This window comes from Penicillium macrosclerotiorum, assembly GCF_028827735.1.
Source record: "Penicillium macrosclerotiorum strain IBT 26536 chromosome Unknown utg000011l_segment0_segment0, whole genome shotgun sequence".
NCBI lineage: Eukaryota > Fungi > Ascomycota > Eurotiomycetes > Eurotiales > Aspergillaceae > Penicillium > Penicillium macrosclerotiorum.
The window spans coordinates 933,795-951,980 of record NW_026643090.1 but is presented as its reverse complement, the minus strand read 5'-3'; the positions used below and the strand labels follow the sequence as shown (position 1 = coordinate 951,980).

The 18,186-nt window shown below is 51.7% G+C and overlaps 5 protein-coding genes across 5 annotated transcripts; 2 read left to right on the top strand and 3 right to left on the bottom strand.

Annotated features, from left to right (window-relative positions):
* Window positions 1–109: 109 nt before the first annotated feature.
* N7462_011306 (ATP-dependent 3'-5' DNA helicase) lies at window positions 110–3,223 on the top strand (the record flags this gene model as incomplete). The annotated part of the gene is made up of 1 exon (XM_057083020.1): window positions 110–3,223. The coding sequence occupies one exon, from the start codon at window positions 110–112 to the stop codon at window positions 3,221–3,223; it is 3,114 nt and encodes a 1,037-aa protein (XP_056928375.1).
* Window positions 3,224–3,399: 176 nt separating this feature from the next.
* Window positions 3,400–3,621, top strand: N7462_011305 (DEAD/DEAH-box helicase; the record flags this gene model as incomplete). Its single annotated transcript, XM_057083019.1, has 1 exon — window positions 3,400–3,621. One exon carries the CDS (start codon window positions 3,400–3,402, stop codon window positions 3,619–3,621), a length of 222 nt encoding a protein of 73 aa, XP_056928374.1.
* Window positions 3,622–4,394: 773 nt separating this feature from the next.
* On the bottom strand, window positions 4,395–6,669 carry N7462_011304 (Zn(II)2Cys6 transcription factor; the record flags this gene model as incomplete). Its single annotated transcript, XM_057083018.1, has 3 exons — window positions 4,395–4,656; window positions 4,745–5,541; window positions 5,614–6,669. 3 exons carry the CDS (start codon window positions 6,667–6,669, stop codon window positions 4,395–4,397), a joined length of 2,115 nt encoding a protein of 704 aa, XP_056928373.1.
* Window positions 6,670–13,610: 6,941 nt separating this feature from the next.
* N7462_011303 (phosphoribosylglycinamide formyltransferase) lies at window positions 13,611–14,381 on the bottom strand (the record flags this gene model as incomplete). Its single annotated transcript, XM_057083017.1, has 2 exons — window positions 13,611–13,856; window positions 13,971–14,381. 2 exons carry the CDS (start codon window positions 14,379–14,381, stop codon window positions 13,611–13,613), a joined length of 657 nt encoding a protein of 218 aa, XP_056928372.1.
* Window positions 14,382–15,244: 863 nt separating this feature from the next.
* N7462_011302 (uncharacterized protein) lies at window positions 15,245–17,907 on the bottom strand (the record flags this gene model as incomplete). The annotated part of the gene is made up of 4 exons (XM_057083016.1): window positions 15,245–15,364; window positions 15,424–15,699; window positions 15,761–16,151; window positions 16,211–17,907. 4 exons carry the CDS (start codon window positions 17,905–17,907, stop codon window positions 15,245–15,247), a joined length of 2,484 nt encoding a protein of 827 aa, XP_056928371.1.
* Window positions 17,908–18,186: the final 279 nt, after the last annotated feature.

The window sequence follows — 18,186 nt, the reverse complement described above, 5'->3', positions numbered from 1 at the left end:
ACGTGATCGCGTGTTTCCTGTTTCCCGGTCTCGCGGTTCTTCGATCTTGAGAGCTTGGCACCTATTGATCCAGCTTGGGCATTACAACACGTCGTGATGGGCGTCCGAGATGCCAGAGTACCCACAAGAGCTATCTGCAAACCCCTTGAAGCGAAAACAAACCAATGAGGAAGGCGATCAGGCTTCCAGTTCTGCTGTTGCTACCTCGAACGCGTCGTCCCTTTCTTCATACGATTCGCCAGAAACCGTTCCCCTCCACAGCACGTCTGGTGGACAAAAAGTGCCGAAATCTTCAGAAACAAAACGAAGAAAGACAGAGAAGGGAAAGAAACCGGCGGCATCAAGTTCGCGGCCTAAAGCCCACGACAAGAAAACTCCATCCGTGCCATGGCCAGACGAATTCAAGCGCCTATCACAGACGCACCGGGCCCTGAATCTCGTCTATACCTTTTGCTGCACGCGCAAACACTTTGCCACGACATTTGACAACATCAAGAAGTCTGTCCAAGCCCAACTTGGGCAAGGTCGGGAGCTTACAATTGAAGATGTAGCACGAGTCCGGGTGCTCGTTCCGCGTGCGGTTCGATTCGAGTATGTGGATGAAGCAAGGTTGGAAGTCATGGCCGTTGACGACCGGGAAATGATGGACTATGGACTTCACAGGCGGCATTCCCTTCTCACCGAGGAAAACATGGCGTGTACCAACGACGACACCAAAGACGTATTACTATTCGAATTCGTGGATGGGGACCTCAAGAGAGAAGTCCAAAATCCCAAAACTGGAGAGCCATCCAAACCAGTACGTCGCATGAAGGATGAAGATCTCAAAATGCCAGTTTATAGTCAGAAACAGATGCTGTCTCTGATTGAAAAGCGAAACTCCAAGTTCACAGATGCGATTAACGCATTCCTTGTTCGCTGCGAGGACAAAAATCTAGACCCAGTCGAGACTTTGGAACAAGAGAAAGCCGCATTCATACCTTCGCCCCCTGGAAGTGGCACAAATACTCCCGCCACTGCAAAAGCCCCAGCTGTAATACCCAAAGAACGAAAATCCATTGCGGAAATTATCGCCGAAATCCGAGAAATGGAATGGTATCATGCCCAAATTGTTCCGGAAGGACACCGCGTATTTGATGCCCAGTCTCCTGTCTACGGCGATTTGACCTTTCAGCTGTCACAGGATCTTGTCAATGCACTTTACAACACTAGAGGCATTACACGGCTCTACTCCCATCAAGCTGAGGCTATCAATCACTTATATGATGGGCATAACGTGATTGTATCCACCTCGACTAGCTCCGGCAAATCTCTCATCTATCAGATTCCAATGCTTCACGAATTGGAGAAAGACCCAGATAGCAGAGGCATGTACATTTTTCCCACCAAAGCCCTGGCTCAAGATCAAAGGCGCAGCATGATGGACTTGCTTCAATATATGAGTGATCTAGAACACATCCTAGTGGAAACATTTGATGGAGATACGCCGATGAGCAGTCGAAATCTCATTCGTGATGAAGCGCGCATAATCTTCACCAACCCGGACATGCTGCATATCACCATTCTCCCACAAGAAAGTTCGTGGCGTACTTTCTTAAAGAATCTCAAGTTTGTGGTCGTTGATGAGCTGCATGTTTACAATGGCTTGTTTGGCTCTCACGTGGCATTTGTTATGCGGCGACTCCGCAGAATCTGTGCTGCAGTAGGAAATCGGCATGTTAAATTCATTTCTTGCTCTGCGACCGTTGCAAACCCGGAGGAGCACATGAAGTCGATTTTTGGTGTGCAGGATGTGAGCTTAGTAGACTTTGATGGGTCCCCATCCGGCCGTAAGGAATTTCTCTGCTGGAACACACCTTTCAAAGACCCTGTCGATCCAACCTCTGGACGCGGTGACAGCGTCGCTGAGACTGCACGCCTCTTTTGTCAATTGATTCTCCGAGGTGTCAGGGTCATTGCCTTCTGTCGAGTGCGGAAGCTTTGTGAGATTCTTCTTCAAGCGGTTCGAAATGAGTTCCAGGCCCTCGAAAGAATGGAGGTTGGCAGGATGGTGATGGGATATCGAGGCGGATATAGTCCTCAAGATCGACGCCGGATCGAAAAAGAGATGTTTGAAGGACAGCTCATGGGAATTGTTGCGACCAATGCTTTGGAGTTAGGTGTTGATATCGGATCTCTCGATGCCGTGATCACTCTCGGATTTCCATATTCGATTTCCAACTTGCGCCAGCAAAGCGGCCGAGCCGGACGACGCAATAAGGACTCTCTTTCTGTGCTTGTAGGAGACAGACACCCAACGGATCAACATTATATGCAGAATCCCGATGAGATCTTCACTCGCCCTAACTGCGAGCTGCAGGTCGACCTAGCCAACGAGCTGATCTTAGAAGGTCATGTCCAGTGTGCTGCCTTCGAGATGCCCATTCGCCCCGACGAGGACCATATTTACTTTGGCAAGCAGCTTTTCGCACTCGCAGCAACCCGCCTGAACCAAGACAGTCTCGGCTTCTACCATTGCCACGAACGCTTTCGGCCTCAGCCATCACGGTGTGTCGCCATCCGCGACACTGAAGACACCCATTTCGCCGTGATCGACACTACAAACAACCGCAACATCGTCCTCGAGGAAGTCGAGGCGTCGCGCGCCTTCTTTACGATCTATGAGGGCGGCATCTTCCTCCATCAGGGCCAGAATTACCTTGTCAAGGAGCTCAACCCCGAGCGCCACTTCGCTCGCGTGCAACGCGTCCACGTCGACTGGAGCACCATGCAACGTGACTTCACAGACATTGACCCTATCGAAACGGAGGCAATGCGTCTTGTCGGCACCGAACCAACCGCATGCCGTGCCTTCTTCGGCGCGGTCCAAATCCACTCCGTTGTCTACGGATTCTTCAAGATCGACAAGCGCGGCCGCGTGCTCGACGCCATCGCCGTGGACAACCCGCCAATCGACCTTTTCACTAAGGGCATGTGGCTGAACGTACCTTCGCGCGCAATCGACATTCTCGACTCGCACTGCCTCAACATCGCTGCCGCCATCCATGCTGCCGAGCATGCTGTCCTCTCACTTCTCCCTTCCTTTGTCATCTCTTCCCCCGGCGACGTCCGCACCGAGTGCAAGGTCGCCAAGAAGGAACTGGCTCCCCGCGCCGCGTCGCAGAAGGCGCCAACATTGATGGGAAGCTGCCGCCGCCGGCGCGCCAGCGTCCTGCGCGGCTGACATTCTATGATGCGAAGGGCGGGGCGTGCGGGTCCGGTATTGCAAGCAAAGCGTTTGAGTTTATCGGTTTATTGTTGCGACGCGCGGTGGCCCGGATCGAAGCTTGTTCGTGTGTGTCGCCGCAGGGATGCGTGGAGTGTGTATGCGATGAGCGGTGCAAGGAGATGAACATTGTAATGAGCAAGGCTGGCGCGGAGGTTGTGTTGCGGTGTTTGCTTGGATGGGACGTGGATGTCGATGCGCTGCCATGGGGCGAGGTTACAGACGGCGGCGAGGTTGGAGTTGGAGCCGTGGGCGAACTGGCTGGCGGACTGGAAACAGTCGTGGTTGCTAAAGATGTGCCATGGAAAGCTGGGTGTGGTCCTGGCGAGAGGGAGGCTGGGACGCAGGCTGTTTAGTGCAAGGTTGGAAGATCAATTTTGCAGAAGGGGGTTATGTAATTTTGAGTATATTGTGGCTTTGTGCTGGTGTCTGACCAATCAACTCTATACGCCATTCCATTTGACTTCCTTAATATCCTTCTATCCTTTTATAAAGATCAGAGTGAGGAGAAACATCGATGTCGAGGCCGAATCCCTCGGTATACATATAGAACGAGCCCAGGAGAGTGCCATTAATAGGTAATATGAGATATGTGTATGTGTCGATGATGTCTGAGCAATCGGGTATATAATAAATGTACACATCAAGTCATAACTGCAAGAATACCCTGCGAAGCAAGCAACGCCGGGATAGGAGGGGGCATCAATCGAGTTCAGGGATTAAGTTAGGGAGGGAATAGGGGTAGAGAAAAAGGGGGTAGTGCAAGGTGAATATATAATGGAAACATGGGAGATATCGGAAAGGAGTGAAGATGGCACAGGTTCAAATAGCACGCATCATTGGAACATGGCCAGCTCTTCATGAACATAGAAGAGACCCGGTTTATGTGTGCATGCAGTGCCATCCGGTCGGAAAGTATAGAAAATAGTTCGGTATATAGTCGGGGACACGCGGAACGAGATGGTCTGTCGTCTGAGATAGCTGTGACTGGAACACAGGAGAAAGAAAAGGGAGGTGGGTTGCTTGTCGAAATGAGTAGCAATATACCGAGAACGGTTGAGTGAATGGAATTGCCATCCGACCGACAGGGTTCGAAATTATGGCGTAGGCTTAGTTTCAGTCAATCTCGCTATTGGAAACTATTATGGCTGCTCGAAGGGCTCTGTTCGTCGTCCTCTTCGTCTACAGTCAATTTCCAAAAGAGTGATTTCATGTCCCGTACATTCTCGCGGAAGTCATCGCTCGGCTGGTTCATCCGCTCTTCGGACATGCTACGGATCGCACCGATGGTATCAGAATAGCCTTCGTCGTTGGGTAACCACCAGTGCTGGAGTTCGGGCAGCTGCCAGATGGCAATTAGGGCGGCACGGAATCGAGGGGCAATGATATACCTATTCGGAAAAACAAGTGTCAGGTTTCTTGCTTTATATTGGAAGGCTGGAAGAAAAGAGGATTGCAGAACTGCCACGTCGAACTTACCCGTTCTGTTCCATCACGGCCAGCTTGCGTCGCGACCACATCTGGTGCTTTAGGTCTTTCGGCAGGAACATGCTGGATATGCCGATGCTGTTCTTAAATCCAATGCAAGAACCATTCCCTTTATTAGGCCATCGTTCGATCGTCTCCATCAGGCGGCACTGTTCAAAGGCCAAGTTCTGCAGGTCCTGAAGGAGCGGTTGCTTCAAAGAAAGCATAGTTTGGTACTTGAACATTAACTCGGTAGAAAGAAGATCGATCCTCGCGTAGTTCGCATCCCACAGTGGGCCAATTTGGAGGACACCTGGTACGTATGGATCCACGATATCATTGTCGGTCAAGGGTTGTTGGTTCGGATAGGAACGGACAGTATCTTCCGAGTCATCAAATTGGCTCAGAATAGCCTTTGCCTTCTCTATCGTTTGGCCCAGTTGTTCGTTTTGCACAGCAAACTGATCTATCGGGATCATTCCACGCGATAATTTTGCATATAGTGATGCCATGTCCAGTCCAAAGCGGCGATTGATTGACGCCACAAGGGCGAGTTGCTTGCTTGGATCATCGGGGTAGAGGGCGGCTTGTTCGGCATCATATTCTTCTTTGGCCATATACCAACCGCGACTAAGGATTGCCTCCGTACCGGCTAGAATCCCCGCAACTACATCGAAACGAGCATACCATAGAAAGATGTTGGTGTGTAACTCAACCACGTTGGAAGATTCCGGAGTCAGCAGCTCCCACATCAAGGCATGTGCGGCTTGGTGGTGGTCGATAAGGTTTGCCCAATCCCCGATATATTCCTGCATTGATGAATAGGGTCAGACAAATCCAAAGAACTGGCATTAACGATGGGTAGTATGAAATTTCGATACCTCGAAAGTCGTCAGTACAAGAACTGTGCATAGTGTTGCTTCGGTGTGTTCCTCTCCTGAGCCAAGGGACTGTCGTAAGAGCACCAAGGCTTTATTATAGTATTTGAGGAATGTATAGAGCTTTCCTTCGGGACTCTGCAAAGTATGATGATATGCTGAAAACCCAACCAGGGCATTAAGTAAAGGTTTATAACCCAGGGCGAGTTCGATGATACTGTGATGGATAAAACGGGAGCTGCTCTGTCTTAAGAAGAAGTGCTCAGGTGTGATGTATTCTTGGTAAAAATTCAAATAGAACCGGACATCATCGGATAGTCGGCTACTGTTTAATAAGTCCAGCGTTGACTGACCAACACTTGCCGACCGCACACTCAACGACTCAAATCGTGATGACTCAGTCGATGGGGAACTGCTGGGGTCCATCTGAAACGAGCCAGACTCCGATGTCTGCTTGGGAATGCTTCTCTTCCGAACAGACTGTCCGCTCTGCGTACGATGCATTTCGGGCCGAGACTGGCCAGCATGCCTGGCCGTGGGGGGTGTTGGCCGTGATGCCACCCCGGCACTATCGGGCTCTTCTTCATCAAGAATCGGCTCAAGGGGGCTCACTTCCTCGATCTCAACCTTACCGGAGGAGTCACTCCCTTGCGACTGGGGACGAGCCCCACGCGATTTGGCGGCAGCCCGAGCGCTGGCTTTGGAGGAAGCCGTCGGAGACGGATAGACACAGTCCCGGCTGCCCTTCCGGCAGCGCTCACAGACGGGACGAGTCTCGTCGCACTTGATACGACGTGCACGACAGGTGAAGCAGCCGCTGCGAGTACGCTTGTGTTTCTTCTGGTCCGGCAGGGGCTGCAGTAATGTTGGCTGCTTGGACGGATATGCTGCGGGAATGGCCATTGTGGGCGCCGCCGCGGAGGGATCATGCCAAAAGGCCACGCTCTCAGGATACTGCGAGGGACCGAAGAGCGAGTAGGCTGACATACTGGTGTCCTGCTGCATTGAGTCGAGGAAGCCGGCCAAGGCGGCCTGGGGCTGATGATATGATTGCGCCATGGTGGTGGTTCAAGATCCCGAGATCCCAAAGATTCAGGGCCCGCAGGATCCAAGTATGGGGGGAAGGGAGAAAATGTCTCTAGTTCTGGCGCACACACTCCGCCTTGTGTCAGGCTCCATGCAGATGATGGAAGTCAGCATGAAGCCCCGGTGGGAACTTGCATTGTAAATGGATCAGAACGAAGCAATGGGTCGGAGATAAAGGGAGGGTAAAGTTGGATGGGCCCGACGAAGGTGTAGGGGTGGGGTGAGGTTGGACCCAGACTATTGGACCCAGGATGTGCGGAGATTAACCAGCAGTCTGCACCACGAGAGATCGGGAACTCTTATTCTGCTCTTTTTCTGGCTTGATTTATTTCCCTTCTACGACTGTCGGGGACCTGCTGCGTGCTCGGGATCTGAATGCTTTCCTGGGTTTTCTGGTTGCGATTTCTACCTCTTTCGAGACTACTGCTATTTTGGTATGGAGTCGGGCCATTCTCTGGTGCAGCGAGCCTGATCGCCGTATCCAACACGAGTTGACTAGGTTGCTACTAAATGGTTAGTTCGAAGACCGGAGACTTCTACCACTGGAATGCCTCGAACTGACCCCAGAGGAACCAGCTGAACGTGGTGGCACACTAACTAGAGACAACTCAGCAGAATATGTCCCGGTTTGCATTCATGCCCAGCTCCATCTGTAAACGCCTCTGGGCCGATCGAGGAGCTCCATGCCGCCATTCTTCCTGGTAATCTCTGTTCATCTGAAATGGAGCATTAGATCCGAATCGCCTCTTGGCGTCTTACGTACTCTGGTAGTTATGCTTTTATATTTAATTTTGTGGGTTAAAAATGGGTTTTTTTTTTGAAAATAAATCCAATAAATCTCATATTGGCTCCTATCGATGTGATGATCCGGGTCAATGGTCGATTTTCTCCGGCGGAACAGGGCGGAGCCAGCAAAGATTCCAGCCGGGACTGCAGGTCTTGCCAGCCAAGGTTTCGAGGGAGGGGCGAAAGAAGGGATTGCGCAAAATCCGCAAGGTTTAGGTAGTATTACAGGTGATGATGTAGCATGTTGCACTACTGCTGGCCCCCTTTCCCTTATTCCCCACTATTTCTTTGGGGATCATCCTTGATATATTTTTATCCTTCTTTTTGACTTAGAGGATCTCCACGAGCCTCGGGTCTCGGTGAACTTGAAAGGGGGGCGGGTGGATGGGTAATTATTATTGGGGGAGAGGGGGGGAGACGATCACTCGCAAGCCACAGAGGCTGCCGGAGAGGTGATATCACCCTTGCCATTTCAATGGGCGCCTCTACTCTTAATTAGGGCTTGAGCTCGGGGGTGGCTCGAGCCCCAAGCTGGTCCCCGGTTCCATGCAGGATCGAAGAAGCACAAAGGACAGCACCGAAAGGTAAAAACGGGCGATCTCGCTGATCAGGGCATCTGTCAGCTCGCAGTTCTGGTCTTCTCTCTCTGCGATGATGATGCCAATGCCGTCAAGTTTCTGCAGAGTACGACGGATTTGTCAACCCCCTGGCTGAGCTTCGCGGCATTTTGCCATTTATCCATTTTTATTTATTTATTATTACTATTGTTTTTACGTCGTTCAGATGGGGACCAAAATACATTCGTCCCATAATAAAGCATCGGACGAGTGACTACGAAACTCTATACCTAGATATGTCGGTACTCCGACATCGAGGGAACACAATGGGTCCTAGACACGCGGAGCGCTTCCCAAGAGAGAATCTTGCTGCGAAAAAAATGAGTGGATCATCCAGACTCCTCCGAGGGGGAGCAGAGAGGGGGACCTCGGCGAGAACGCAAGCTTCGGGAAGTTAGGAAGCCGAGAGCAAGGCCAGAAGCATCACAGTCTCGTCGAGAAGCTCGGGCTCTTAGGGGTACAGGTGACCCAGCAAATCGGCAATTCTGAAACCTCGAGAGGCGCCGGCGCATCGAGAAAATGCCGAAAACGTTCTGTTCATGACGGAGATCGGTTCTTGCTGGTGGAGCCGGGTGACTAAGGGGCCTTTGAGTGGATTCCTGGCAGACTGGGACTCAAGAGAAGTGGAACCCCAGGGAAAACACTGCTTTGGGAACGGAATTCGAAAGGGTGGTTCCATGATTATTCATGATTCATGAATTATGCTTCCAAGTGCAGAATGGGGTTGGGGGGACTTTGATGGCCATTAGGGTTTTGGGGGTTGGCCAGGAAGGAAAGAAAAAAAAAGGAGGCCAAGTGACATGTCGACCCATCTTCCGGGATGATCCTAGTATGAAAGAGAGAGAGAAACACATCCAGGTAGTTATTCCCTCCTACCGTTCCTACTGTTCGAAGTATAGGATGGTTGGAGAACTAGGAAATTGGCAGGAGCTCTATTCCCTTTTTGCCTATGAATACGAGAGACCACCAAGCTCTTCCGGGTGTTAGTGATAGGAACCGGGCGGAAAACCAAGCATGAAAGAGGGGGTGAAAACTGGAGACTAGCCAAACAATGGAGATAATTAAGGAATTAGATAGAGGGAATTGCGGACTCAAGGAAATGATTCCAGGGGATTTACATGCGGCACCTCTCGAAGGCTACCACATTCTTTGAAGCATGCAGCCCTCGCCTTTCTTCCCCCGTTCTCCTTCGAAGATCTCTTTCTCTCTTCATACGTCGTCTTTCCCGGTCGCTGTTCAGCAAGTTTGTCTAGCTCTTATTGGACCAGCTGGGAGGCACTTGTCTGCGCCACGAATGAAGGAAATCGGCAGTGTGCCTGATCGACGAGGGTTTGACAGGCAGAACAAGAGGTGGGCCGAGCATATCGAATAGGCGCTAAGAAAGTGAAAAAAAGAGAGCGAGGGGAAAAAAAGAAGGGAACATGGGGCAATGGAATCCTTGGAATTTCTTGGGATCGACTCCATTGGCCCCAGCCCTCAATGCAGCTCCCAGTTCCGGACGCAGGATCCTGGGTCGCACAGGACTCTATCACTGGCTGTCGACGGGGATGGCAGTCCAGGGGAGTCCCACCACTGCAAGTGCGTGTGGCGGAATAGCTGTGATTCGTTCGACTTCAATGCATGGAACGTGTACTCCGTCCATCCTCCGTTCATACTCCGCGCCAACACGAGGATGGACCATGCGGTGTCGTCAGCCTTGCTATTCCAGTTCAAACCCCAATGCAATGGAAGAGCTATCTCCATAGCCCATCCTGAGATCCTGGAGGTGTCGAATCACCATCCTTGGCAGAATTGCCATGGTTTTTCTCATTTCCACACCCTGTCAGCCTTCTCCATCATCCTTCTCCAACTTCACCCTGCTCCTCTAACTCAGATAGGTTAGCTGGGAACGGGGAATGTCGACCAAAGCCCTAAACTGTCTAGCCCGCCTCTGCCGGGACTTGTACCGCGCACGACCCTCCGGCCTCTTCTCGCCATGTGGGTGAAAGGTGAGCCGGTCTAAACGCTAGAGGACGTGCTCCTTGACATACGGTGGAGCCCTGGTGGATCCCAAGGGAGTCCATATGGTCCGCTCTTTTTTTCTTACGCCTTTGCCCCCTACTTCTATGGAACTCAAACCGTACGGAGTAGAGAGTCCTCCATTCACCAGGACATTCTGCTCTCCGAATCCGACGCTTCGACGCTAGACTCACGACTGGCCGCACTTCATGCTTTGCTGATCATATCTTCTCAGCCTAGTAAGACCCCGCTGAGCCTGACTGGGTAATATCTCCGTTCAAGATCTAACCCACCCACCTTCTCTCCCCCATGGTCCAAATGCTGGCCTTGTCCAAGGCCTTGGGGAAGACCGGTTGAAGTCCCACCCACCCATGTGCCACTATGCCAATTGTAGTAGGTCTTGAGAGGAGAAGGGTTGGTTTGCACATGGAGTAGCCTCAATTATATTATGCGGCCAGAACAGACCGTCGGCCGAAGGACGAAACCTGGAAAGTGCGTGTTCCGAAGCTTTATACTTGCTTCTGGGCCACAATCTGACTTGGAACCCGAGCTGTCCGCGACATTACAACGATGGGAAATGAGCACCAGCAAATTGATGGCGTCCGATTGGCACTCTCGGCAAAAGAGAGATAATTACATGCAAGATCCATTTCAATGAGTAAATCTGGGAAGAAGAGACCAGAACGTTTCATGCTAATTAACGGACTGTCCGTCGGTGCATCCCTGGTCAAGCCGACCTGTTTGAAGCCACCGCACGAGCCAGAGGCTGGCATGCTACTCAATGTGCAAGCCGTGGATGACATGGCTAGACCTGCGCCTCATCATGTCGCACCTTGGATACCTGGTCTCCTCTTTTGGATTCATTTCAACCAGGAGTCTCCCATGAATATCATGAGAGCCTACATCAACCAGTTAGAGCCTAACAGCCAAAAGGGACAATTTGATGCTTACTGCTCTAGCTAGTTCTCTGTAAGATATTAAAAATCCAATGGAAACCCTAGGACTACATGGCATGGCACTGAAACTTGTTTCAACCATAATAACCAGCGCAAACTGGAGTCCTCGTCTGTATACATCGGCTATCTGCATTCAAAGTGTAGCATCTCCGGTTTGGATAAAAACTAAATTTCAAATATAGTAATTTATTGGGCGACTCCTCGTGTTGTTGGTACTTCCCATAAAAAGGCTTCTCGCCTCAGCTATCTGGGCATCTCGTGGCGATGGGCTTGAAAAACACTACGAGAAAGCTCCGTCATATCGTCTGAGCACCTTCAAGGATGTCAATGCATCGCGAGAAGGATGACTATGTGCTCTTCCTAATATTGGTGATGCCGCCTGCAAGAATTGATTACTAGCCACAGGCTGGTCGGCTATAGTATCCTAATACTTCGCTGCCGGAACGAGGATCATTTAAGACAAGAGGAACGTCCTGTTATGCATGAACCCTAATTTCTTGGCCCGACGTCGGAGCGAAGGCCATAGTAGATGTGAGAATTCACATATGGCTTCTGCATGGATGGAAGTTTCCTCCGCCTCTCATCACTAGCAACATGAGAACCGACATACTTCTAATAGTTTTGTAGCTGCATGACCATAATGAGATTATTACTATTCATAGATCATAAGCTCATTCTGCTTTCTTCTTCACTCTACAGTCGATTAGGTGAGACGTTGATGTGAGTATTTACGGCACGCCTAAACAATTGTTTATGGAAGAATGAAAATGCCAGGTCTGACTCAATATTTATGAATATACGCCAACATCAAAAATACCCTCGTCCTAGGGGTCCCTGGTATTTAGATGACCCCCGTTCTTCTTAGGAATACATCAAAGTGATTATTGATTCAGTAGGTCTCCTAAGGCTCTCTTTGATACCTACGTCGTACGAATATGACGGGAATGTCTTGGAAAAGGGGCGATGCAGGCCGTGATCAAGTGACCAATCCACTCGGTCAGCTTCGCCGAACCTCGCCAATACACTTCGATACATTGATCATACCTTCCTAGATTGTGATTCACAACAAGACTCTGTGGGTTTCTTTAAAGGGAAATTATCTCCTATGTGAGGCAGGCTCCGTTACTACCTAACAACATGCGATTTTGACCATGAGGCTCAACCGGCCCGGCATGAACGGGCTGCTATATCCGCAAAAGCCCACAGTGACGATCCAAACACCACGCACCCGGGGAAATTTCATGTTCCGACCCAGCTCAACAAAGCTATCGAGGGCCATATGGATCGGCCGATCACCCAGGGTTAGCGTCGGATATGACTGCCTGACCAGCCTCGAATTGAGTTGACGCCGGCCGTTTGGAATGTGGTCCCTCCAGGACCGGTGCATACATGCTGTAGAACCCGGCACCGCACCAAAAACCCACCGGGACCACATCCATCTATTCCGCCACTAGCTCCTACTAGGCCTCAATTGATCGTATCCATCTGCCTGGCCCAGAAACGCTGCCCCGACACGGTATAGCGGGCCATCGTCCTTGGGATCTGTCGTCTTTCCGTTGGCGCCGGGGGCCGCCACGATACGCTCAAATGTGGTAGTCCCAAGAAGAGGCGGGGAGGGTCTCTGATTGCTGATCAGGATCGGGGTTGCACTGCATTGCCCACCTCAGCAACAGCCGGCCTAGCATTGGGGGCGGCAGTTGGAAAGGGATTGTCCTGTTCGTTGTCTTGCCCAGTCTACTCTGTTGCCAGGTCACTCCCTGCTGTCTCATTCAGGCCAGGCTTCAACGCATTGTCGCGTGGCTCTGGATGATTGCCTCGGACTTGTGCGAGTCGCGGGCCCAGGCTAGTGGATGCTGTTGCCATTCTGCGCATGTGACGAAACCTCGACCGGTGAGGTGGGTGTAATTTCATATCCCTGCAAGCCCCCCAGCAGATCATAATGAGCGTTCTAGCGTGTGTGTGCCACCGTTAGCCCTCATCCTGACCAGATGTGCGCGCGCTCTGGTGTTTGCGCGGCACCATGAGCCGTTTTGGTCCCGCTCTATCCTGGGCTTGGCGGGGATATAATCTCAACTATTCGGTGCAAATTCCCTCTGGAAATTCAGGACTCCAGTCCCTTCGGCCCCGGTGCCGGTTTTGGCTTCGTTTCTCCATGGTGGATACGTGCTGTTGGTGCTCTGGCTGCTGGTGAATGCCCCCGTCTTGCCCACATTTTATGCGTCTTGGCCTCTCCGGCCTCGGCCGCGCGCGTTGGCCTGGTCCTCGATCTTGTGGTGTGGCCCGAGCTCCTAGCAATAGCATATAGTCCCTGCGCTATGGAAATAGTGTATGGAGTATCTCGCTATCCATTTTAGACAAGCTTTTCTGGTTGGTCCCGTATTCGTAAACAATGGTGGGAATTCGGTCTTTCTAGAATCATACATGATATTTATAGTCATAAAATCGTCAACGGTCTCATGTTCAGCGTCGTCAGCGGCACGTTAGCCGGGATAACGAAACCAAACGGCGCCCTTGCCCCCTATCTCCAGCCGGAAGGCATCTCAGTATGTTCTCCAAATCATTGCTTCTTGGCTGCCAGCTCTTCGAGTACGAGGCCCACGCCCTCGATGACGGTACCCCACTCCGTCTCATGTACACGCTTCTCGAACCCTTCCAAGTCCTCGTCCCGGCCCTTTTGGAAAGGAATCTCCTTCACGAGGATCGGATTGCCCATGTCCACCTCCGAGATCACATCGTGAATCATAACGCCCGTCTTATCGATCTTGCCCTCCATCCAAGCCGCATGAGCTCGCTCAATCGCGCTCTAAAGTGAGAAAGGGAAAGAATGGATTAGTAAACCGAGATTCACCAGGGGATCCATGTACCAAACGTCTTTGACAGACGCCAATAAGAAGGGATAAAAAAGACATCCACTTACCACTCCATTAAAGGCCCCCGGCAGCGCGGGGTGCAAGTTGATGATGCGCACCTTGGCTGCCTCCAATGGCTCCAAGAATTGTGGCGACAGGATATGCATGAAGCCGAGACACACAACAAGCTCGGGCTGGTCGGCGAGGATCAGACGCGCCAGCTCGGCATCGTACTCCTCGCGCGCGGCCTGAACGCCTTCCGGCGTGGCCGGGTGCTGCTTCTTGTACTTGACAAGGTTGTGGTATTGCGTGGGAATATCGGCTTTCCGCGCGCGCTCGAGGCCAAAGGCGTCTTTGCGATTGGAGAGCACACGGATGAGCTTGGCGTTCAGCTGGCCTGCGGCGATTTTGTCGATCACAGCCTGCAGGTTCGAGCCGTTGCCCGAAATAAGGACTGTCGTGCGGATGGGAGTGGTCATGGTGTGTGCGTGTAGAGGTCTCTAGCTTCTCGTGGGGAGAGGGGTATTGCTTTTTATCGGGAGATCGGTTGGGTCGGCGGGCAGTCCTTTGAGATCTCAGCTGGGTGCCTTAGAGAATGTTGGGACTTCTGGAGCCGAACGCGTTGTTTGAGGTGAGATAGAGCTCAATTGCGGGGGTTGGTAAATAATTAAGCTAAAATCTCGTACATTCACATAGAGGAGAATAGCATTCCACGATCAATGATGTCGAGGTCCATTCCCGTCAAAATTTCTCTCACGTGATGAGGGGTGAGTGGGGTAGCGAAGTATGCGCACATACTTGCCAAAGTAGATTTGACATAGAAGACTCGAACAGTATATGGACTCACGTGGAGGATAGTTCAGGGCGGTATTCATAGGTCTATCTTCCAAGTCTGAAGTTCTTGAAAGTTTGTTGGGGAGGGGAGGGAGGTATAGGAAGAAGAGCCATTTATTGTCGTCTCAAACTGATAACTTACGTCCCCCTAAGACAAAGTCCAAAGTCACCATGTAAAATGACACCAGACCAACCCAAGATCGATATTTGTGAAGCCAATAAAAAAAGAAACAAGAATCAGGGAATAAGTGACCGAAAGACGGTCAAACTAGCCGCCCTCCAAGGAAAGGAGCTAGTGACCAACCTCACAAAACAAAGTAGAGAGCGCCGAAGAAATGACGCAGAATGCCGTGGGGATATCCATGATAAAAATTCGTAAAAACTTCTAAACAGACGCTGAATGCTAAAATTCGATGAGAAGAGTTGTGGCGTCTAAAAGCCATAAGGGGGTTTGTTCAGAATGGGAAAGAGAGATGTGGAATATGTGTAGGGAGAAGGAAAGGTTGGCTTAAATAGCCATGCCTTCAGGGACGGGAGCCGGCTCAGGCGCCGAGCCATCATTGTTAGAAGTTTCTTTAACACCCTGTCCTCGACAAAGAGGACATGAATTCCGGCCAGTTGTCAACCACTACCAAGTCACGTTAGCATTATCAGAAGCGGGGTGTAAGAGTTGGAATGGGTACATACCTGGTCAATGCAATCCTTATGGAAAACATGCTTGCATTTAGCCAGTTCCCGAACCTCCTCGGCTACTTCATAATCACTTAAACAGATCAGACAACGCTCTCCATCCGAGATTTGGATAGCGCCTGTGCCATCAACAGCTTCTGCAACCAACGAGCCAGAGTACTCGACGAGTCGGAACAAACCGCCTGCAGAATTGACATCATCCTGGCTAGCAACGGGAGGTTTGGCTGGTCCCAGCAGCGACGACAGCAGAATCATGTCTTCATAAGTGGGGTTCTGGGATATGCAGTTAGCACCAAGGATTCAGGAGATAAAAAGTGCGAAATAAAATACGTACATCAGTGAAGAGGCTGGGCGTCGTAAGAGCTGGGTGGTTCTCCGAAAGATTGGTTCCGACAACATAAATCAACCAACTTCGACCGCCACTGGGAGGAGGTTGGTCAGGCTCGACTACTCCGTTGCGGCGAACCGATCCAGAGCCAAGGGCACGATGGCGAGCGAACTCAGAATCGCTTCGTCGTCGCTGTCGGGCAGCATTGGGTGGAGCGGAATCCTCCGACGTCTCGAGGGTCGACTGTAAGGATTGACCTTCATTCAACTGCGGCAAGACATTTGGTGACATGGCCGATGCAGAAGATGGTCGACGGCTCGGAGTCGAGGTACCCGATGAGACGGCGGACAGCCCTGGCTCGGCGGGGGTCGAAGGTGGAGGATGGGGTCCCGGGGGGCTCTCGGAGAGAGCAGTGGGAGGAAAGATTGATAGGTAGGCAGCGGCCCGGCATCAGACATTCTGCGGGATGGGCGTGCAGCTGGTTGACGAAGGAGCTCTGGAGCCCCAGATGCTTGGAGTCCGAGATGTCCAGGCAGGCGTGGGGCATGCAGTCTTGATCGTGCATCTGGTCGCTGAACAAAATCGCTTCCTGTTTCCTGAGGGCGCGGAATGGCATTTTGTGGAAGAAAAGGCAGTCCCAGGAGAGCGTCCAAGCCAGGGCCTCCTGGAACTGGGGGGGCCTGCTCATTATTTCCTCCATTACCTGAGGGCACCGACCGTACGCCCACAACAACCAACGTGACCATCCGACCTTCGCTTCCTTCGGAAGTTTCGTCAATAGACATTCCATCAGTCTGGGACCCTTGGGCCTCGGGACCGGTCGCGGTTCGGCCAAGAGGACCGGGGCCAAGAGGGGAATCTGAGTTGGCAAATCGGAAAACGCGCAGGAAGTTCACTGGAGCTGTCGGACCGTCACTCCCAGCATTGCTGGGCCCTTCCCCAGAAGTAGGGGGTGGAGGCTGTGTAGATGTTGCATGCTGCAGGCTTTGGATAAAGTTCTCCAGTGAGCCATCCAAACCCTCGTTTCCTAAAGCTTGAATATTTGGCAGCGCAGGCCCTGCGGCACCGGAGAGTTGAGCAGCAATTGCAGCAGCGGCAAGTTGAAGCACTCGAGAAAGAGGAGTCTGTTCGTCTCGTCGCAAAGTTCGAGCGGATCGAGCTCTGATCAGGCCTGGCAACCGCCGCATGCCCATCAACCCAGGATTTGGCTGGTTACCGGAAAGCGGCCCGTCCGGTTGAACGCCAGATTCCACCGAATCCAATTCATGCAATGGCTCGCCAAAGTCGAGTCGAGTGTCCATAGCACTCGGTGAAGGGTCATGGAAGGGTGGGCCTGGTTCGATATGTGACGGGTCTACATGCGGGGAAGACATTTCGGATGGAGGCTGTCCAAACATATGTGAAATGGGGGTTGACAATGAATGGCGCATTCGCTGCAGACGAGCCCGGCGCCATGAAAATCGGTTGGCATCCGGCATTCGGTCGGCACTGGTGTCAAGTAGAGACGAGCTCACCCCACTATCTGAAATCGCCGATGAGTCGCGGTCTGCCCGCTGGGGGATGAAGTAAGGTGCTCTCGTGTTCCGTCGACGAGTGACACCTCTTGAACCAAGGGCACTGAAGGGACTGAATCGACCACTGCTGTGCCCAGTCTCGGACCTTGGAGGTGTTCTTGACACTAATCCATGTCTATGGGCATGGCCCTCTGCTGGCGTTTCTTCTTGGCTGCTCAGGAGGCCGCGGATGACCGAATTAGGTAGGATTCTAGACCCTAGTCTTGACATGGTAGATTGTCTTCGTGCGGCCATCCGAGAGATAGCTGCTGAGCGATACCCGGGCGAAGCAGGGTCGATTTCGGAGTCTTCCTCTTCCTCAATGCTCCGCATCTGACGTGAAAATCCACTGGGGGATCGTGTGGGGTGTTGCCAAGTCTCCGGGAGCTCACTCAGCTGGCTTAATGCCGTATCATTGTTGATATTTGAATTCGCATCCACCCCAGGGGAGACGTTTGCCTCTTCATTGTGCTCGGATGTATGTCTTTCGTTCATGTCTTCATTCCTTGTTGTCGGGTCACGCTCTAGAGGGAAAGGTGGGTGATAATCCTGATAACCAGTGTCGGTGAGGTCTCGTGCCGTGGAGGCCGACTGTCCCATAGTAGCAGGTCACAGCAATGGAGGATGGGTACAGAGGATGTTAAAATCCCTCAACTGCCATATGAATCACCAAATTGACGGTGGCGATCGTATCAGCATTTGTTTCGTTTCCGATCTTGGAGTCTGTCAACTCGGCAGCCGAAACAGATAATCAATTTCGACTGGATATCAAATCAGATGCGATGCTCGTGTGATCGCTACGGAGACAACAATGTCTCCGATGGGCTGGAAGATTGATACGGAAGTCGGACCACGATGGATCGCTGGATGAACGCACTG